Source organism: Drosophila ficusphila, unplaced genomic scaffold (assembly GCF_018152265.1).
Source record: "Drosophila ficusphila isolate 14025-0441.05 unplaced genomic scaffold, ASM1815226v1 contig_198, whole genome shotgun sequence".
Taxonomy (NCBI): domain Eukaryota; kingdom Metazoa; phylum Arthropoda; class Insecta; order Diptera; family Drosophilidae; genus Drosophila; species Drosophila ficusphila.
The window spans coordinates 10048976-10072165 of record NW_025064092.1 but is presented as its reverse complement, the minus strand read 5'-3'; the positions used below and the strand labels follow the sequence as shown (position 1 = coordinate 10072165).

The 23190-nt window shown below is 40.5% G+C and overlaps 1 protein-coding gene across 1 annotated transcript in view; it reads left to right on the top strand.

Annotated features, from left to right (window-relative positions):
* The first annotated feature begins 3129 nt into the window (after positions 1–3129).
* LOC108092818 (basement membrane-specific heparan sulfate proteoglycan core protein) overlaps positions 3130–23190 on the top strand; it is a 76756-nt gene continuing 56695 nt past the window's right edge. The window contains 1 exon segment of the mRNA XM_017192596.2: positions 3130–3433. Within this exon segment, the coding sequence (XP_017048085.1) occupies positions 3281–3433 (153 nt within the window). The 5' untranslated portion in view covers positions 3130–3280.

The following is a 23190-nucleotide window of genomic DNA, read 5'->3' as shown; positions in this document are numbered from 1 at the left end:
TACACGCATACCATTATTAAAGTTATGGAATTCAAGGTGTTCCTTCTTCGAAAAAAACCGGAAATTAATTAATATAATTAAAACAAAATTCCCAATTAGCTTTTTGCATTTTGTTTTGGTTGAAAATGTCCTTGTATGACTATCTGGTTATATATGTGATTTCCTTGCTTGAAACATCATGAAGAAAAGCTTTTACAAACAGAATTTGCTGACTTGGCTAAAAGCTTTTTTGAAATTGCTCTCAAACTGTCTTCAGCTTTTGAATTCGGATGTGGCTAACAGAGTGAATACTCACCACTCTTTTGTGGTGTTTTTGGCTATTTTAAAAAATATGTTGTTGGGTTTTTTTTTTTACTCCTAACCTTTAATAAACGATAATCTTTGTAACCTTTTTAAAGCCCTCTGGAATGATAATTATAATTGTTTCAGCTCTTGCTCTAATTTCAAGCGCGATAATGTGTTCCACCTTTGACTTTCGAAAAATACACACATGTTTCACATAATAATTAAATAAAATACTCAGAAAAATGAAATCGAAAGTGTGACATACGAAAGAAAATCAAAAGAAAAGAAGTTGTATGAAAATTTAAATTGGTCTATTGTTTAAAAAGGTGGTGCTATTTTGTATTTATTAATGCTATCATTTATAGAATAAAAAACACAGTGAAATTTGTATTAATTTGGCATTTCAGCAACCCATAAAAAATTTGACAAATTGGACAGACAATATACCAAAAATTTATTAAAGAATTTTTTTGTAAAAGGAAAGTTCTTTGGTATTGTTGTTCTCAGTGAAAAAGTTCATTGTCATAATTTTGTTAAACCTTATTAACATATTTTTCCTTATCAGTGAACGGAAGCTGTGGCTATTTTGCTACTTAATTATTTTACATGGAAGGCGAAGGAATAGGACAAGGGGGTGTAGCCCTCTTAAAAATAGCTCACAAATTCCGGAAGGGGGCTATGAAAATTCGCAACGTGTCCATTGGCTCACCGCATGGGGCGTCGGCATCCAAGTCCGTTTATTCATCCTCACGCATGCGTCATGTGGGATGTCATTTGGGTCAGGCGCCAATGGGAAGACACCTTTTTTGGGGTGGCGGTGGCGGGAGGAGTGGGCTGAAGGTCACTGATTGTGGCAGGTGTATCCCGTGGCCTCTGACCGATGGCTTAACAGTAGTGTTTATAATATTTTAACAATGTTGTAAGTACATACTGTTAATCAATACAAAATGTATAAAATTACCTTAAAACTACACTTTTCTGAAGAGGGTAAACTTGATAATGGTAAACTGGGATTATGTTAGTCCGTTATTCGCACTTTTAAGATGATAAAAAATATCTGGTTGCCCCTGGATTTTTGCTACTCGCCACTGATTTCTTTTTCTAAACCTATTGTTGGAGCATGCAGTTCCTGCATACCGAGAAATGAGCATGAACCACAAATATTTTGGGGCCCAGAATGTGAAATGCAACAACAGCTGCACATCCCTCAATCTCAATCTTCTTTGGTAAATTTGTGTTTCTCTCACGCATTTACATAGTCTTTTTCAGCCTTTCAGAGATTTGTCATAATGCAATTCGGGAATGGGTTAGTCAGGATTTTAAATGTGCAGTGCATCTGTGATGTACTCAAAAAATTAGAAATTGGTTATTCTGGTTTATAAGATGAAAATAAACCAAATTTGGAGGACTTCGTAGAAGTGGTGAACATACAACTTTCAATCATTTGAGCTTCTGACAGCATTTGGAGCTTAGAAAAAAGAGCAAAAAAATATTTTTTTTTCAAGTGTCGTATGCAAAAATCGTACGGGAAAAGTGCGAATAAAGCGGTACTTATTTGCGTGGGAGGGAGAGGGACAATTTGCAAACCGGCTGCCCCAAACACAACAAAAGGGGAGAGAAAACAAGGAGCAGCGGTTTTCACTTGCTTATCAGTTGGCCCAGAGAGCCAAAAAGACAGTGGCGGACTCGGAATTGCCTTTTTCAGATTAACTAACGCACTGAGTTGATGTATGGAGCCCAGCTCCCTTTGATAAAATCCAGTCTACGCCCTTGGCGGGGAGATGGAGGAATGTCGGAGGAGAGGACGATAAAGGATAAGAATGCGGGAAAGAGAAAGAGGCGAGATCCAACGCTGCGTACGCGGCCACCCACGCACGTGAGGTGGGAGGAGAGAGCAAGAGCCGGCAAGACGGGGAGAAAGGTAGAAAGCAGAGAGAGAAATGCAGTGCATCGACGCAACAGGCTTGCTGTTGCCACTTAAGCGCCGTTATAACAATAACAAGAGCACGCAAAACGCTTCGGCTGCGTTTCGTTTTGGCCCTCGTTCGTCTTCGGGGCGACGTCGACGCGGGCAGAGGCAGCGGCAGAGGCGGCGATGGGAATCGCGGCAACGGTTCTTAGACATTAGGTTGCGCGCCATCGTTCCAGGCGGTCGCACATTCCACGGTGCTCCATCTCTTCATAGTCTTGTTTATTTTGTTTTTGAAGTGACTCTGACTCTTTTGGTGGAGCGATATTTTTTTTTAGTGCCTTACAACTGACGCAGTGCCGAGACATAATAATAATCCTTAAAAATATCCTGGTGAAAACGATTCAAGGATAAAAAAAAAAAAATTAACCTTAGCTCATTAATGTTTTTTTATTTGCCGCTGTGATCTAAGCCAAAGTGTTCGCGTGTGTGAAACAAAACTAAAACCACCTGAGTGGCACCCCAAAATTTGGGGGAAAACAAATATCAGCTAGGAGTGAAAACAAGATCTGAATGGGATCTGTAGCAATCCGGGATCATCAAGCCTTTTCGGGGAACTTCTGAAACTCAATGGCTTGGTTTCGGGGGTCTCAGGTTTTTTTTCGGGGCTCTTCGTTCCACCAAAGTCGACACTTTTTGCTGATGTCGGGAAACGCGTCCCGTTTCTGTGTTCTCCGATTTGCTTCCCCCTTTCTTTTATAGTGCACAGAGAAAAAATGCATCAAAAACTAATAATAAATCCTTTTTAGAACAAAAAAAAAAAAAAAGAATATTCACAATTACTAAGTGAAACATCTTTTCGTAATCAACGATCTTTTTGTTTTAAGTAATAAGTTTTCAATCTATCTCGGGTGCTATTTTTTCTCTGTGCAGTGCCATAACCGTAACCACATCCTGCCAGCCGTTTAATACCATACTCAAATACGAACCGAAACTGCCTTCACATAAGTACCTAAACCACACCTAAGTAGCTGCCAAAAACCAAAAATCCCAGATAGTCCGTAACCCCCGTTCCCCGGAGAAGAGATGATGGGATCGCCGGGAACCAAAGCGCCCGCGATCGCGACCTCGGTCGGAATCGGAAGTGGGCGAAGCGGTCACACGGGGTCGCTGCTCCTGCGCCTCCTGGCCGTGATGTTCGTCCTTAACGCCTGCCACGTACCGCTGACAAATGCAAAGGTGAGTTCATTGGCGATGAGTCGAACTTTGAGAAATTTGAAGACTCGCAGCGCCGGGTTGGCTATCGCTTTGATCGGTGCAATAAAATGGATATTTAAACTATCAAAGATATTTGCAACATAAAAAAGGGAATCAATAACTTAATAACCCTAGATGTAAACCTATGAACAGCTTCAATAAAATTCAGTCCGTTTCCTTATGAATTTTATATAAAACTGTGTGTAGTATTTAATTTATCTTTCCCAAGACGGTTTTGCTCACAATCAAACATCCACTCCCAGCTTAGAAACTCCAAAAAGCTTATGTTATGTTATGTTATGTTGACACAAATGGCCCCCCCGACGAACTTGAACTATTTTACATGACACATTTCCATAGGGAAAAATGGACAAACAAAAACAAAACGAACTCAGTGATTAGCATAAAAAATTATACTAAATGCCATAAGGGGATTTTAAGTGGATTTGAAAACAGTTTCCCTCCGCGACTCCCCATAAAATTGGGCAGTGATTTGAGTTTGAAAAATTGAACGCTCTGTTGAAGCAATGTTAAGGACCGGATTTCAAGTTGACCAAAGGCCAGCAAAATAAAATCATCGAGACCATTGAGCCTCAGGTCACCATCCGGGGTTATCACTGTCTCGAAACAGACGCTGAATTAATTTTATTTTTTTCCAAAATCCGAACGACCCTAGCTGTTTGAATGATTCGATTGTGTTTGGAGGTTCTTTTTTTTTTTTTTTTTGCCAATTACCATGAGGAGAAGTTGATTGTTCCAGTTCTAAGTTCTATTTATATGGATGGGTCTGTGTATATTTTTTCAACCATAATGAGCGGCGATGATAGCGCGTTATCAGCGCGTGTTAATGACATGTTGTCCACAGACGATGTCTTGCAATGAAATAATTTCTTAAATTAACATTTCAAATCGAATCCCCTCATGTATACATATGTATAAGAAGGTTTGTGAACACCCAGCACCTGCTGAACTATTTCATTTCGTCGACTCGACTGCTGTTTTGATTCAATTTGTTTTGCTGCAGCGGTCACAATTTTTATCACATCGGAAGTTGCGTAAATGAGGTCAAATTCGAACGTACATATGTTCAGATGTATGTCGCCTGGGAAGAGCTTATCGGTGGGGGGACCAACAACACTTCCAAGAAGGAGGAACCACTGCAAATCGGGCAGTTAAACGAGGTCACTGCTGCAGCTCTCGATAGCTCCATCCTCCGTTGGCCCATCCGGCGTATGCGTATTGCCGGCAATCGGACATTGCGTATACGATCAGGTGGCCGGCCGCTAACTTTTAACCGATAACACCGCTCACTTTAGAGCGAGCCAGATACCACTTATCTTGGGTTTTATCCGTTCAAGATTGATAGCTGAACTTGAGTGCGATACGAGTACTTCCTCAAAATGTGAAAATAGAGTCAAATAATAATGAGTAAACCAAAAATAGATAAGTAAGCATGGGAATAAATTAATTGCAAGTATGCATTTAGTATCAGACCATCCATCCACATAAGAAACCCAAATGAGAAATATTTTCCAGATGCTACATCTTTTGTTTGATCTGATCTTTGCCTGGCAACTCAACTGTATTGAGTTGTTTACATCGGCAGATGGGTCGCCCCCCCATTGGATGGCCCTTTTCCGGTTTTACAGCGGCCTTTGCATTCGCTTCGATCGCGTGGCTTGTATCGCTCATCGTTGCCCCAAGTACGAGTATATCCCCCGATATCTGTCAAACAAACTGTCAAAATATTTGCATCATCAACACAGCAACTGCAAACCAAACAAGAAGGAAAATTAAAGCACCCAAGACCAAAAGACAAACGGCAGTCAGCCAGCCAGCAGATGAGAAAAATATTCATTTCGCAGCTTTTTTGACACGGCCGTGTATCGTTTTGGTTTCTTTTTCAGCTTTTGGGATTATGTTTTCTTTGTTTTTCTTTGGGTTTCTGTGTAAAGATGCGTTCGTTGGCACATTCCCTTCGGTTCGTTCTCCTTGTTTCTGTGTTTTCTGGCTTTTTGTTTTCGTGGCTTCACGGTTTCTGTTTCGATTGTTTGTTTGTGCAACATATGGACACAAGATGTTGGACCCTCAATCACACATGTGATCGGTCGTCCATGTATCTGCCACTCTGCCTGTATGGGATCACTGAAAAATGACCTTTAAAGATATGAGCGTTTCTTCAATTTATTTTAAATTGCAATTCTTTTTCAGAAGTCAAAACATAATCTTGATACCCACAAAACAATTAAATGTGTAAATTTTCCCCCTCAAAATTATATTGGAATGTAGGAATTCATATTATAGTTTTCTTTGTAACTTTTCTTCCTGTGTACCTGTACATTCGCTAGCGATCACATGCAATTTTCAGTGGAAAAGTCATGCGAGCATTTGTTTAAATATTACATTGGGGCTGCCTAACGCAAACTCCCCCTTTTCCACCCACTTCAGCTCAAGTTCAGGCATTGTCCAAGGGGCGGGGACTCGAAAAGGAGGCGGGGCCGACCGGGGGGACAACTGGCACACTTAAAACTGTTTGTGCTGCGAGGTGTGAGTAGATGAAGTGTCTCGGTTGCGTTTCCCTTCCTATTTCCATTGCTGTGTATCTATTACGCTGATTGGCGATATCTCCTCGGAGTGTTAACTTTGTCAAATTGGCATGCTAGATGCTAGAAGGCTTCCACGACCATTAGTCACTAGGGCATCCGCATCTGACCTGGTCGGGATGCTCAGATTCTCAGACTTGGCGGTTCTGCGGATCCGGAATCTATTTTCCCTGGCTGACGTATGCTTTTTTTTTAGTAGGGAACAACTGGGGGAATCGGGGAGTCAATGGGAATATGCTGGCTATGAGGCAAGTGCTTATAAATAGATGGCGAGGAGATACCAGAGACGAAAGTTTCCCATTCAAGGCGGTGCAGGGAAGTTGGGAGATGGAAACTGGTAATACACTTTAATTGAACTTAACTAGTTGGTTCTTAAAAAATAATAAATGAAAATGTTATAACATTATATGATAGATACGCCCCCTATTATTTAATTACACATTTGCAGTTCAATAAACCGCAAAAAAAAGCAATATTGCTGATTAGTAATTGAAAATGAGTGTCTATCTGTCTCCGTAGCTTCTTACACCTGAGACTCGGGTTCGTTGGGGTTCATCCACCCCAACTGATTTGCGGTTAATAATCGCCGATTAAAATTCAGGTGTACAGAGAGAGAGATCCTATCCCCTATTCGCCGCCTCCATAGACTAAACATTGAAAAACAATTCCGAAGTGTAGGGTAAACCAATTTCTCAGCCTGACTTTTCCGTTTCTCACTTTGTAGCCCCCGACCAACTTTTGTAATTTAATATTTGCATGGCGCGTCTGTGGGGGCACATATGTATATATAATACTATATGTATATATAGAGTGAGTCGCCCGGCATACGAGCAATTATTGTTTGACTATTGCATTGCGTAAATTTTGAAAATAGAAAATGCTACAAGGAAAAAAATCATCCCAACACCCATTAACAGCATTTTTGGGTTGGGGGGAAATTCCCAAACTGTCGCAATTTGCCTTCTGAATTATTGCAAAATGCAGTAGGCAGTGTGGGTGGATTTATACATATATATGTTAATAGATATATCTATTGTGTCATCATCCCAAAACTCATCCAACAAAAGACAGAGAAAAAGTAAAAAACATTTGACACGCAAATGACGCCATAAAATGTGTTTGAAAACTGCATTTAAATTTTCTATTTATGCGAAAAAGCGATCATAAAGGCAAGAAAATTGTCTGCCAAGAATCGGGGATGATGATCCCATCGCAGAACTTGGTATGCAAGGCGATCTGGCTTTTTGGGTAGGTCTCATTTCGAATTCAAGGCAACGCAGGGCCCATCGATAAAGGTGATTTAAGCTATAGATGTTCTAAGATCGCTCGACATTTAGTTTCCTATCAAATTAAAAGTCATTTAAAGGCAGCAGATGCAAGCTATTTCCATGATAATATAAAATCCGCACACTGTATTTATTTTGGATTCGCGGTTTATTGAGTTTCTAAAACTAATTAAGTACTTCTATATTATTAAAACCCACCATCAATTTATCCTTGCCAATCAAAGCTCACAAATAATATTTCCTAAAAGGTTTAGCTTTGCCTCAAATTTCATAAAAATTATTTAAATTTTGAGTCTCACGACGAACGGGTTTAATTGGGCTTAATTGGCGGTAGTTGTTGAGGCGATTTCATTGCCAATTACAGATCGATCGACAGAGCAACTTCTTTGCTTATCGTTAATCATAATCATAATCCGAGTAACGGAAATTGGCACTGGCACTGATAAATAATAAAAAAAAAAATAAATAAATAGCGACAATGCGGGTGACATCAGCTTCTGTTCAGCAATCGTGTCCATTAATCTTAAACGGTTTTTTATTTCGGGGGAAATTAAAAAATGCCTGCACAGCATCGCCGCAGATTGCGATCGAGATATATAAATATATATATATATATATATGTGTATCCATGTGGCGTCTCCCCAATTTCGATGCCAATGGAGTTGCATCATCATCGTCATTATTCGGAGCATGACGAAGTCGGGGAAAAATTAAGATAAATTAAAAGGAGGCACCCATTTCAATGGAAATCCACATCGTTTCAATTTGTATTAATTGCTGCTCAATCCTAAATGGCTAAATAAATTCAACAATCAATTTCGAATCGGTCCCCAGTGGCTGCCAAACTGTGCCGAAGTTCGAGCCAATTAATTAGTAAACAAAGCATAAAAGCAGCAATCAAACAAGCCAAAAAAATGATGCATAATTATGCAAATTCGTTAATTTGCCATTGCCTTACGCGACTTGCATATATTTATGCTTTAAAAAGCTCGCTAACACTTTGATTTTCGATTCGAATTGATTTGATTCGATTTGGGATTCATTTGTATGGCTGGAATTTCGGATACGTTTGTCATGGCCTCTGCTATACTCAGCATTTATCTAGAGTACTATCGAAAACTACTAAGCTTGGTGCTAACTACCTGATAAAATTGAAAATAAATTGTTGTAAGCAAGATAAAGCCGATATATATATTTTTATATTCGTAATTATAGAGATATTAGCAACTAAATAATCAATGGGTTTGACTTGAATAAACAGAAATACATCAATATCAATTAAACATTTAAATTCAACAATTAACTATACAAAGATAAAATAGTAAATGGAACGATTAAAAATATCATTATAGAAAAGAACACATATATCACCAAAGGATTTAAAGATCGTTTAGGTTTTAAAGTGTGTTCGCACTTCGAGGTGTCGTCAACTATTATAAAATATTTATATATTTTTCGGCATGTCAGCTACTTTATTGATATTTGATCGGAGAACAAAGGCGCGGAGTTTTCGGCTAATTGCCGCCAAAAGGGGCGAATGGAGCAGTCAATTAAATAAAAATGTTCCCGCGACAAAGTCGCCTATGTAAGCTTCGAGTATCTGGAAGAAACCCCAGACCGAGATAAGATATAGTGTCCGCATACATAGGTGGCATAGTTTCCGATGCTCATGTTGTTGCCAAGTTGATAAGGTGTCAACGGACTGATAGTGGGACCAGGTTACGGGATCGGATCGGGAACGAATCATACCCTTATATATATATATATATTTATACTACATTCTCAATACATATGTAGTGGCTGTCAAACTGCCGGCACTCGTGCGCTGATGAATCTTAATTTAATGCATATGTGGCTGACATTTGCATGACCAAAATCGTGTGAGATCGTGTCACTATAACCAAACTGGTTTTCCCGTTTGCTGCTCGACTCTGCCCGCAGAAGCTGCCACAGTTTATGATTATTTTATTTGTTGCCTTATCAACGCCATTAGAGACCTTTTCTCGGGCCGAATATCGAGAAATTGGGATTGACTAAGCTCACAAGTATGCGGATTGGGGTGTCGGATTGGTCTGTTATCCGTTCAAGTCTCCCCATGAAACTCATCCGATTCAGTGTTCAGTTCCACGGCAAAACGATGTCCAATGCATTATTTTTTTTGTCCAGATCAGCGGTTTCACGAGCGCAAGTTCATTAGCTTCTTGGGAGCGTGTTGGATATTCGAGGTGATCAGCTGATGCCCATTTGTCAGACTACGCAAATCGGATTTCAGCCATGTGCCGAGTTGGAATCTAGGCGAAAGTTCCCTGGAATTCGGGCTATTGATAAAAGGGATTGCAACTAGAGCCCAACTGAAAGATATTTTTTGCCATGGTTATAGATACTTTTACTGGAAAAATTCTTAAAAATAAATATGCCGATTTAAATTATTTGTCTTTCATAGAAAAAACTAAATCTTATAATTCTTCTGTCTAATTGATTTTAATTAGCTTAAAATAGATGTGCACTTCAACCTTTTCTTCTATCGATAAAACGTTTTACGACCTTAAGCAGCCTCATTATAGCGATCATCCGCTATTATTGATATATGAATTAATAATTCAATTAACGAAACTCTTTTCTCTTTTGTTTCAGGTATGTGATGATGATTCCAACGAACGAATTTGCAAACCAAACTCAATTTCCATTCAATTTGATTCGGATCGGAGCGGATCGATTCGGGGTTTAAAAGAGGAGAGGCATACAGACTGCTTGACGCTGGGGTACCGCCCCTAAATCCCCTATATCCCCCGATCCCCACATTTCTGACGATCGCTAAATGAGACCCATTAGCTGTCAAAAGACAAATATTTGTCGCTGTCACCGGGCACCAACAAAGTTAACTCTCGACCAAAAGCCAAACTTGATTTATTTCCTGTTTCTGTGTGTGTGTGTGTGGTGTGTGTGTGTGTTGCTCTTATTGAAATGAAACGTGCCGCCGAATAAGAAAAAAAACAAACCGTAGAAATAGCCTAAACGCAAGCCAAAAACCAAAATATACTTCAGACAGCCACGATTTCTATTTTTTGTGTGTTGGCCTGAAACAGTAAAAAGGCAGCAAGAGCAACTTGACCTTGGAGTTCCAAGCTAGCATCCCACAAACATTGGTCACAATTTTTTTTTTTTTTTTTTTATCGAAACAAGATGCTGGATAGGACAAAAAGATAAACACTCAGATGGGTTAGCCAACAGAAAGATAGCTGATTGGATTAGCTAGGCTTTAAGGTTATGAAATAATATCATATTAGCTGGTATATCTCTCTGTAAAATGTTGTAGTTCAAGAGATAGATTTTTGATAATATATAATTGTATATAATTGAAGAGCTTGTTAGTCAGCGGTGGAACGAAGTCACACACTTCTAAGCTAATTAATTATTCTAATACTAGATGAGCAGGTTAAGGCAAAACCTAGGTATAGAGTGTATGCTAATCGTCACTGGATGACATCTAACCCGTGTTTAACTCAATCCCAAGTGTTCAAGTTAACTACCTCATTACACCCGAACATTTTCTCAGAAATTTACATAAAAGGCATATACTATATATGTATATGTGTTTCGCCATAACTTGTTGCTTTTCAAAACTGGCAAATTGTTTTTCTGTGGGTCATAGAACCTGCCAAATGGTTAATGTTTAATGTTAATGGTCTAGGATGGTATATATGGTGTATAGAATATTATACGAGTGGCCTTCCAAGTGACAGGGGGCTTTTGAGTGAAAAAGCCTCGCACTTTGGACCACATCGACAGTTTGACAGCCATTGATGTATTGTCAGCAAAAGAGACTGAATGACTGAGTCTGTTTTTTAGACCCAGTTATGATGGATAGACGTCTTTGGGGGGGCCATGCCCATGTAGGTGCAGCTTACGCTAATGCAGCTCAAGTGTTGGAATCATAGAAGAAATAACTTTTCTGTTTTGCTGCCGCGGAAAATGTGCAGCAATGCGAGTCGAGTCCGCCGCACAGTCACCCCTCTTAAAATAGGGTCCCTCCGTCGTCGTGTCTCCTCCGAGAAAAGAAGAAATCAACAAGCCGCAAGTCAAGAGGTTGTCCCCTCTCGAGACCCCCATCCCCATCTCCATCCCCTCTCCACCCTTTCTTGTCCTCCTTGCTGTATGTTCTTGTGTGTGACAATGAGAAGGAGGTCTACAGCAAACAACAAGAGCACTGGAAAAAACTTCGGCGGCTCCAGTCAGTACTGAAAATTCCTTAAATTCTACCATAATCTTAAATTGTTTTGGGTACTCGAATTAGAAGCAGAGCTGTAAGGTTGAACATTTAGATTTTATTTCTCAGCATGAATAAACTGCCACTATTTTCTCCAAGTGTTAATCTTAACAGATTTCGAGGCAGCAAAAGTAACAGAGGCTCGGCTGTAATTACGTTTACTTGTTGTCTACTGTTGCACTCTTCATTTTGTATTTTTCCCTTTCGCATTGTAATACCTTTAATAAGCAGGATGACGTTGCACTTGACAACAACTGCAGCATCCAGGAGCGAGCGAGATGGCAATACGAAGCGAAGGGAGACAGGGCGAGAGGGAGAGGGCACTAGGTTGCAGGAGGTTACCTTTGTTGCAGCTGGCGGGCTTTTGTTCTGGGTGCCACACTTGAGGTCATCTTTATCTAGTCGTCTACCCACATAAAGCCGACGCGCACTCATCTCCCGATATTCCCTAGGCTTTGTTGAGGCTAGTTTTAGTTTGGAATTCCCCGAAGGGTTCCCGCACTGCGACATTTAAACTGACTTAACATTCCTATTTGTATATAAATATAGTTTAGACCTTCTTCTGAGGATAACTCTATCTTTCCTAGAAACTGCACTTCCTCCGATCTAACCTGAAATGATGGCATAGCAGACCTATATTCTGCTATAAATTATATACCTGGCATAAGCTCTTTTCTTTGCATAAAAGTCCCTCTTATCTGATCCACATTAGTGTCATTACGATCCCCCAAATGCAGCAGAGTAAGGTTCCCCAGAACCCCTGTTTTTGGGCATCGGGAGCATATGGGCCTATCGGCGGGGATCGGATCGGATCGGATTGGATCGGGAGACGTGCTTTGCATATTGGCCGCGCCCACTTGGTGCGCCAAACACGTCGCAATCGCTGAGCCCAGACAAAAAGCTAAACAAAAAATAAAACATAAAAAAAAAAAAAAAAAAATGAAGAAATAAAAAAAAATAAGCCCCGGCAGACAGTCTTCAAACTTAGATTGGAATGGCCTAAGCCGGATAATTTATGCCGCTTCCAAGACAGTTCCTCCACTCATTCCGCGACGCCTTTTGCATACGGCAGAAAATCAAGAAAAATCATGACAAAAAAAAAATGGTTTAAACCACACAACAAATTTAAAAATAAAAAAAAAATCCGAGCCTGGAGAGGAAGGAGAATTGGTCGAAAATTGGTGGGCCACAAAAATGTTTTTGGGCCATTTGATTGATTCCTCGCCTCGGTTTTTACGATTAGCCAGTGATGAGGTAATATCTGGGTATGGCGATAAGCCCGATCCGAGGTCGGCGTCGTCAGCGGGGAACGATAAGTCCGCCGGTACGATAAGTTAACCGCCGGCTACGTCAATATTTAATTTATAGGTAGACGCAGACGTCGCATGCCAAAGTCTTTTTAGCTTTTCTCCACTCGTTTTGGCCTTTTTCACTGCACAGAAAAAAAGATGTATTGCAATCTCATGATATATAGGCAATTCGGCTCAGATTTATCTAAATATCTAAAACTATTTCAAGTATTTAGAAGAACTCTCGTCTAAGCCCCTGGTTTCCCCCATTTTTGAGCCATTGTAAAGTACTGCAGCATTTATGATACACATGCTCACCAGCTTGGCCCATAAGGAAGTTGACAACTCGAAATTGAAATGGAAATATAATAAAATAAAGAATGATGTGGCTATTAAACAATCTGCGGACTGTGCGTAGTGCCTACCATATGTCTGTGTACACTCACTCAGGTAATTAAGTTTAAAGTTGAGGCACACAAAAAGCATTCTACTAAAAAGCTGAAAACCCAAACAAAAATATAAGAAAACAAGTTGAAAAACCGGCAAAAAGCGACTGAACTGTGAAGCACTCCCGACGTCGCAATTGCGTCGTACACGGCGAACAAAACCAGCTCAGAATTAATTTAGGAGAATATATAAAAAAAACTCTGCCTAATGAACCGAACCACTGACTTTGCACGAGTGTCTCAGATGAAAAAACAAGGCATTAAATTGTAATTTATTAAGTGTAATATGCAGGTAGTATTTTTTCTCTGTGCAGCGGCAGCACAGTCGCCGTCGAGCTGACCCACAACGAGGCGCCTTCGTCACCAGCGTCGTCACCCCTTCGTCACCCCCTTCGTCACTCGTCACTCGTCTCACGGCGTCTGTGCGTGCCTAATGAGTTGCTGTAATGCAAAACCGAAAATTTTCATACGACCGTCTGCCTATTGTGAGTGGCTGTAACATATAGCCTGGCCCACATAGACGGAGATCGCTGGCCACAGTGGGACCCCAAAATAAGGGATTTGTATTTAACTAAAACAGTTGCAAGTACTTACATCTGTTAATTGAAATGGGTAGAGAGCTTCGAGGGAACTTGTAAGAATTTCTTAATCAGTCTATGAATTACCAGTCAGCGAAAGCAAATCCATTGCTGGCCAATATCCACTGTGGCAAGTGGTATGGCTTAGGTAGCCGCGGAGTGTCTAAAACAAATTGCACGCAATTAAACACGCTCCATGCCGACTGCACTCGCCGGTGTTTCCTTTCCTACTCCTTTCATACCGGTGACGTACTGCATCATCCCGTCCAGCGTCACCCGCCGGCGGCTCTGCCATTTGCTATTTGCGATTTGCGATTTGCATCGCCCACCAGTAGATTTGCAGACTTGCAGGAGGATGCGGATGGAGGCTGAAGGCTTCGGTGCTTCGGTGCTTGGGTGGTTAAACCACTCTCCAAAACATCGCTCCACTGGCGCTGCAGTTTCTTCGGCTCTTCAATTTTTTACGACTATGTAATTTCGATGTTAACATCTTGATGGCCGAACTTTGATTAATGGCCTCGGGGCGGGGGTCGGGTCTCCGGATTTCGGATTTCGGATTTCGGAGCCTGATGATAATGATTGCGGCACACTGCACTTAGCGCCACTGGCAATCTGATTTATGTGCCCAACAGTTCTGCGGATAGTGATATCATTCGGCTCCCTGCACTTATGACATCATCCGTTTTGGTCTTCAACTCTCTGAGTCTTATTCACGTTTCATTTCAGATTTTTTGTTTTGTGCACCCAGTAATACTGTAGAGGGTACTTTTGTGAGTGGGGGTCATCTGAATGTGAAATGTTGCAGTTTGTTGGAGAATTAACCCACAATCATTTGGAGGTGTGCATCTTATAAATCGGATGTACATTAGAAAAGTTAGTGAAATTTAGTCAATTTTCTGCAAACCCTTTTTTTGGATTTTTCAAAAGGAGTTACATCATAAAATTAAAAAAAAAAAAAAAAAAATTGGCAAAAAAAAAGAGAGAGAATTAAATTACAAACATTTGTAATGACAAATGAAGTGACAAAGTGACATATGTCACTTTAAAATCGAACTAGTTTAGAAAACTTATTAGTTTAAATTGCTGGTTTTTGCTTGTGTAAAATCTATCCAAATATTTTGAAGTACTTTAAGCTCGTGGAGAATCGATTAAAAATATTTGAAAAATGCCGATGGCAAAATGCCAAGTGAGGGATATTTGCTAGTCGAGAGTGCATACAAGAGGGCTGCATGTCAACTTTTTGCCCGTCGACTGCTAGGTGGCATGGAAATGGCACAGATTTGCGACCCGGACGCCTGGAGTTTGCATAAATCTGGCTGATCGCTGATGGGGTTTAGTGTTAGCTCAAAATGTGGCCCAAGTACTGGGTGACCTCACTTTTACAGACTTTAGCAGAGAGACGTCAGTCGTGCGGTCACCTTTTGCAGGCAGACAGACAGACAGACAGACGATAAGCTACCGAGAATAATAGTCAACTCCTTGAGCTGCCTCGTGATGAATCATGAATATGAGTTGGGCAGTCTTGCAGTTATCTGCTCAAACTTATCGCCACCATGGCAAATGCAAACTACTATGTATATATTAATGAAGGCAAATATAACCTAAATTCCTTAGTTAGTTAAGGAGATTTTTTCTGCTGTAAAGTTGATATTTTAAACACCTGTTGCACTTTAGGGCTTACATTGTGAAATGAAATTCTGAATTACAGAAATAAATCATTACTGCCATGCTAATTACAGTAATCTAACGAAAAGCGACATTTAAATGTCAGCAATTGATGATGAATGCCGGGATGCTGAAAATTCAAGCTTGCACATTTGGCATCTTTGTTTTTTTTGGTGAAAAGAGCAGGGGATTCCCCTTTTTTCTAGCGTTCCATGCTGTTGCTGTGGTTACAAGGTCGCCTTGTCTGGTTTTCCCGGTTTTCTGGGGAGGTCCGTGTGCCAAGGGGTTAAAAGGTCAGATTGCAAATTGCGGTGGCGGGGTTTTTTGAGGGGAGAGCGGAGCAGCAGTCAGTTAAAACTTGCAAAAGTTTAGATAAATTAAAACTGAAAACACACGTGGCCACAAAAATGTTTCTGCCGACAGAAAACTTTAACTGATACTCTCTGCCTGCTGCTGCTGCCCCGATGCGATGTTTTTGTTGTCGGTCAAATGAAATTGTAGCAGAAGCACTCCAACCTCCAACAACAACAACGACGGCAACAGGAAGCCAAAATGTTTCCCGGTGAAAATTTCGGGTTCTAAAACGGGGCTGGCGGTGGTCGCTCTGAACTTGCCTTTTCTAATTGAGCTCGGGTTTCAGTCTTAAAGAGAGCTGAAAAGTGTTGTGATGAACAGAGCAACTGGAATGCCGGCGAAAAAGAGGGTTAATCTGGGCCTAGGACTCATTAACCTGCTAAAGATTTCAGCTACACTTTGCAAAAATTAACTATTAACTATTAAACTTAAAAAGAACTACATACTATTAGGAGTATCGAGCTGATACTTTGATCCCAATTTTACTACTTTTTTTTCTTAAAAACACACTCTTTCCCCAGTGAAAGTGATTCAGTTTTTCGCAGTGCTGCCTCCTTAGCGGTTTATTGGCTTAATTAATATTCATTCAATAAACGCAATCAATAATTATAATCAGAGGTTGTGGTGGTGCTGGCTTTTTACTACTTGTGAAATATCGCTGTAGCCGTAGCCATAGCCGAGTGCTTGTTATCAGCCAACAGCTGCCTATAAATAAAGGCAACTAAAATGTGTGTAATAAAACGCACTGAGCTGAGCAGAGTCAGAGACCAACAACAAATTGATTCAGCAAGCAGCATGGACAGCTGAATTGCGTAAATGCTTTTTATAGAAGTTCAAGTCATTGAAATTCGAATTCACTTCCTCAAACCGAATCCGAATGCGACCGATCCACACGCATTTTGTAGGAATATATGTATGTACTCTCCTGCTTTCATAATCAGCTAAAAAAATATCAAAAACACAAAACGAGAAACAAATTGAATTGAGGCCATTTAAACTAAACGATAACCAGAAGTGGAGAAAGAATGTTGGGGAAAGAGAAGTTTTGCTGATAAATTTGCCAGCTGCGTTGCGCCTGCCCATAAAGCAATTAATTTTAACTTGAACAAGTAATAATTGACAATCAAAAGAAACAGAAATAATCAAAAGGCGATCTAACAAATCAAATGAAACAAATTGTTGGCGTGGGGTCAACAAAAATCCAGCTGGAAAAAAGCGATTCACATGCCAGCAAGTTTAAAATACAAAATGTGGCTCATATGTGTACATCTGGCTGTCACGTAAATATTTTAAAATGTATCAGCTTTTCTGAGAAGCAAAAGAACACAAATTGATTGAGCTGTCCAAATAAAAATAAAAAAAAAATAAAAACTAATGAAAATACGATGCATAAAGATGGGGAAAACACAATGCTTACACAATTTGTGCTTTCATCTGAAGACATCACTACGAGTATAAATATGAGCCTTGAAGGGGTTAAGAGAGCCGCACACACGTGGTCCCATAAAATCTGATACGAAACCACAGCAAGAGGTTATTACTCAGCTCCAGATTATTACAAAATGTATGTGCGAACAACCAAAAACCAAAAACCAAGGAGCCATAAAAAGTAACAACAAAATGTTCTGTACACTGCTGAATTGCTAAAAACATGGCTCATAAAAGTTAGCTGCGATCAAAATGCTTACAAAATACACGGCGTAACGAGAGGGAATATAAAATCAAAAACAACAACAAAAATCGGAAAATTGAAGCAGAAACAATTTCATTGTCGAAATACTTTTCACGAATTTTCCTAAAAAAAATATGCGTGTAAACAAGGCGCAACAATTAAACTGCTTCTCCGCTTCGATATCTTGATAAACAATCTTTAATGTTCGCAATTATTGCCTGTAATATTCCTAAGAATTTTTTAGGTTTACATTTTTGTTCAAGCAAATTTGTAAGTTAATTAGACACATTAATTACGCGCAATTGTTGGGAGGGCCGAAAACTCGTAGTTCAGGTGGGCGAGAGTAATGCAAATTGATGGACTGCTGCTCCACATCCTGCCATCCCGGCATCTTTTCTCCTCCTGGCCACTAATGCAGACAAATGACAGCCAAAGGCACCTGAAAGTGGCAGGATGGGATGGGGACATCCCGAGGAGCATCCGCCTCATTGTCACGTAGCTTCTAAGTGCCACAAATTACGCACGCAAATTGGCTTTGTTGTGTCAGCGGTTGGGTGGCTGGTTTTTGGCTCGTTTTCGGTGGTTGGGTGGTGCCTGCAGCATCGATAGTTTCCCTGCAATCGGCCCAATCCACAGAAAGTAATATTGCTAATAATATATTTTCAATATATAAAAAAAAAAACGGATACAAAATGAGCATTCAATTGATGACTTGGCATTCTTAAATAAAATTTATAAATTTTTTTGGGGGATTATTATTTTAAGAACAATCTTTTCACACAACTACCAATTGCAGTATGCGAAAATAAGGATTTGTTAAGCTTAAATTATGAACTTATTCGGATCTTTTTTCTATGTGTAATAGTGAATTACAATGATTTTTCCGGGTGTATGCAGCCGTGAAGGAGGAACAAATTCGCCCATTAAACGGGGCTTAGGAGCAGAAACAACAAAGTAACTGCACTTCCTGAGCGACATATATATACGTATATATTCGGGTGGACGAGAGAGGCGTCGAGGGGAGGAGGGGGAGTGGCTCAAGCTGGCTGACAACTTAATATGAGGCACGAACCAAGTCAACCAAGCCGGCCAAGAAGCCTGAAGTCCCGAAGCCTCATGTCAAAAAAAAAAAAAAAAAAAAAAAAAAAAAAAAAAAAAACGTTCATGATAGTGGGCCAAGAGGGGGAGGAAAGCTGGCGAAATGCTGCCGACAACTTAAAGGCGTTAATGGTCGTTTGTTTTATGAGAAATTGCCAAAACGTGAGCGGCATCCTGAATTTTCCTGGGGCGGGGAGGGGGAGGAGGAGGAATCACAGAGAGCCAGAGACATCAAAGCGCCCAGGATCAACAGTCGCCAAGCGTGCCCCTCTATATTTTTTATATTTCTCTGTATTTTTCTGCATCTTTCCTTCTCTTTTTGGAAGCGGGACGTGCCAACCTTGGAGTGGCTTCAACATTTAAATGAGTTTCTGCAACACAGCAGTGGAGGCGGAGGCGGAGGGCGAGGGGCAGAGGAAACAAAACATAAATATTAGCGTCAACAACATTGTCAATCTGTTGTGAACTTTAACTTGCTGTTTTTTTTGCCACCCAAACCGCAAATCGCAGCTCAAGCAGGTGTCAGTGTAACCACATTGTTGTATAATGTATCTAATACCCTGGAAGTGGGGGATTTCTATTTCTATTTAAGGGTCAGAACTATGTCAAGTGCAATGAATATTTTACTCCTTCAAAACAAAATATAATCACATAAATAAAAAAGCCTGAAAAGCTACCATCTTTCTCCCTTGTTTCCATGTCACTTGTTCTTAACCCATTGTTGTGTGGAATTTAATTTCCTCTGCATTGTGAGGGCATCCCACATGGAACCTCCGGATGAGCAGGTGGCAGGTGGCTCAGTCTGGGTTCTTTGCCCAGAGTAGATAATAACAACAGAAACAAGACAACAGGTCAGTTCACAGCTGGCAATCAACGCGGGATCTGAATTGAATTATTTGTTTATGTCCGCAAAACGAAAGGTTTCCATGTGAGGGAAAAGCACATATAATTCAAGTGAATGAATGCGGGTTTTCCTTTTATTTTTTAAAACTAAAAAGAAAAATGCTTAAAATGGTTAAATATATTATGATATTTTGTTTTCTAGTTATGGTTATTTGCAAAGGAGATTTCCTCTGTGGATTTGTTGAATTGATCCGGATGGAAATGCGAGGGATGAGACCGATGATGAAGATCGTCGCACGACTTCCATTCCATTGACGCCCACGAAGAGCAAAAGATATGGGCAAAAACTAATTAAATCAAAGCAATTGCTAAACGTACAGTTTAATTAAGCACATGAGACATAAGAGCGCAGTGCAGCGCTAAATATTTCCTGCTGAGCGGGCCGGACTATCGGGCTCTCGGGAATCGGAATCCAAAAGCGTGTACGTCTTAAGCGTATATCTGGGTCCCCAAGTCCCCAATGCCCCAATGCCCCGGGTAACCGGGTAACCGGGTGGGTAAGCAGACCGCTTTCCCAGATCGCCTCCCAGCGGAATTTCTGGTTGAGTCGCGGAATGATGATTGACGGCCATCATCGTGCAATCTTCGCTACGCGGAGGATTACGGCGTCAATTGCTTTGCACTTGCTCCACAGACCCAGATTCTTCAGCTCGATGTCACTCTGCGCTCGATGGATGCACTTTCCTTCCACTTTCCTCAATCTATCTATCTCTCTTGGCATACACGGCGTATGCGCAATATTTGGTTCACTTTTGCGAGGGCGAGGTACAGGAATTCATTCGTCTGGCGGCAGTATTTGCCAGGCAATTACCTTGACGTTAGTTTTTAATCAAATTTTCACATGTTCCTGCCTACAATTTCCTTCTCCATTTCCCCGCCGGTTTTCCTTTTACGTTTTTCCCCGCTCTTCCGCTTTCCACTCCGTCTAGCTTTTCTGTGATAATTGTGGCTAAAACACAAAGTTGGCTCCTACCTACCACACATGTGCATTTTAGACAATGTGTTCGTCTGTTCCTGCCTAATTCTTGATACCCTTTGTATACCCAGGGTTATCTTCCCCGGAGAAGTAGACTCTAGTTTTTTTTGGTTTCATTTGTGGCATTTAATTCAATATTTCACTGGAAACAATCTTTTGAGGTAATGTGTTTTGAAAACCTTACTTTTCTTTGTGTATCTATTAATACTATTATTTATATACATTGTTTTGGTTTTAAAACCCCTTAGAAAGGCATCACAAATATGACGCTTTGGATCCTGTGTCCCCTCATCCATCTGTTTTTTTTTTATTTGTGAAACATTTGCTCTGTTTCCCGGTTTTTGTTTGTTTTTTTTTTTAGCTGCCTACTTGCCTATTGTGGTTTGCTCAAATGGCTGAGAGTTTTTGCGCCTGCCTCGCCCTCAGGACAGCCGCCCACCGCCCACCGTCTGGCGTGCCTTTTGGCCACAAATTGTGCGCAGTCAGTCAGTCAGTCAGTTAGTCAATAACTTTTTCTTTCGGTTTTTTGTCAGGGCAGGACCGACTACCCCCCACTACTTTTTACCCCTTAAAAATATTTCCCGATGTGTGTGCGATCGATTTAACGAGAATTGGCTGGCTGTCTGGCTGCGATTTTTGAACATGATGAAAATAAATTGCCCAGCACACATATGTGCGCCAAATTTATGACTGGCCAAAAACGGGGGAGTGGCCCACCGACCACCGACCACCGACCGTCTCAATGTGTAATTTGTCTTGCAGGAAATGAGCTCCGGCAGGCAAAGAAATCTACAAATAAAATAAAAAAAGAAGTGATGCCTTGTCCATTTCACATTTCACAATTGGGGTTCAATGCACGCACATAGATTTTATTGGCGGTGGGTGGCGAAATCGCGACCTTCCGCCCCAAACTGACCCACTTGGTTTCCTCCCGCCGTACACACACAAACACACACGTACACCACACACATACTAACTAACACATACTAACTTGCGTGCAACAAGTTGAGACAATTGACAGTGGCCAGGCGTTCTCGGCCATTCTGCTTATTTTCCTCGTTTGTTTTCTTGTTTCCACTTTCCCACCCCCTCACCCTCCCCCTCCCCCTCCCACTTTTCACTTGCAAAAATCTAGCTGCAGATGCAGATGCAGATGCGTTTCACGAAAATGGGTTCAAGGACACTGCGTTGTCATCTAATTGGGCGGGCACATAAATAACATTCCTCATTGTTTCCACGCCAGCGTATTTATTTATTTTTGACGCTCGCCCGTTGCGTATGCGTAATAATTCATTTCGCCTGCGATTGCATGTGGCACCTACAGTCAGCACAGAAAAAATAGAACCTAACGATTTATCAATTGTTAAAAAGTTAATGGGGTTTCCCGCTTATTCATTTAAATGGAAATAAAGTAATCGTTTCGATGAAAACATAAATTTATTAGCCATAAAGTAATTTCATTTTGCAATCTGCAGGAATTGCTATTTTTTCTGACCCAGCTGTATGCTGTATATTCAATGCAGTGTAGGCGGCACAGTTTGGGAGCCACTGTGGAGATCAGGCCATGCTGTTTGCTGCATTAGCGGACAGCTCTAGTAATCACAATAAACGCCAGGAATCTGTGTCAAGCATGCCGGCTGTCCGTTCCCCGGACACGGCAGACAAATCCGCCGGATTCGAGGCTGCAAACGGTCAGCAGATGCCACTTAATTGGCAAATAAAATAACCTGTATTAATTACTAAAGTCAATTTTTTGACTTGAAAATCGGAGTTAGCAATTTATGGCAAAAATTTAATCAATAACAATGCGAACTTCAAGGTAACGATTTAAGCTGATTTCTGAACTCGCAAATCGGGAGGGTCTGTTTAACGTGACATTGATAGCTTAGACCTGATTTCTTCGGCATTATTATGTGTATCACACGCCAAACAAGCAAAAAACTTGCCGAAAAACTTCAAAGTCGTGGCACGTGACTATGCAGCTTCATAAGCCAGCCGTTCGGCCAGAAACCCACAACTCCCCAACATCCTCCTCCCGACCTTTTTCTTAAAATCAGACGCCGCCTAGACAAAACGCAGACAATACTTAAAACTCAAAACAGGCATTGAAATCAAAACAGGTCAACGAAATTTCTCACCGATATTCGGTCTAATTTGACTTAAAACAAACGCTTAATCGTTAATAATGTCAACTGAATTTAATGCTGTTTATCAAACATAAAATGAAGAAATATAAGCTTTACATATTTTTTTGAGTAAGAAACATAAATTCAATATATTCGTAATTTTTTTTTAAAATATGTATGTTTAAATTCATTTAATTTTAAAACGTCTTGTTTGTCATCAAATTAAATTTCTACTTTTTTCTTCACCTACAATTGCTATCTGCCATTCCTGTGTCTTTCCATTATCTTTTTAGTTTATCGAATAGTTTTGATAAGGGGGTAAAAGGGGCTCGGGCCATGCACATTTGGCCCACATTCCGTGTATTCCCATAAAACTACAAGCTCTTCTCTACACTTACAGAAAAGAGTACATAGCATGTTAAATAAATTGTCACTTTAAACAGTTCTTCTGCAACCTTGTTATCTTTTATATACAG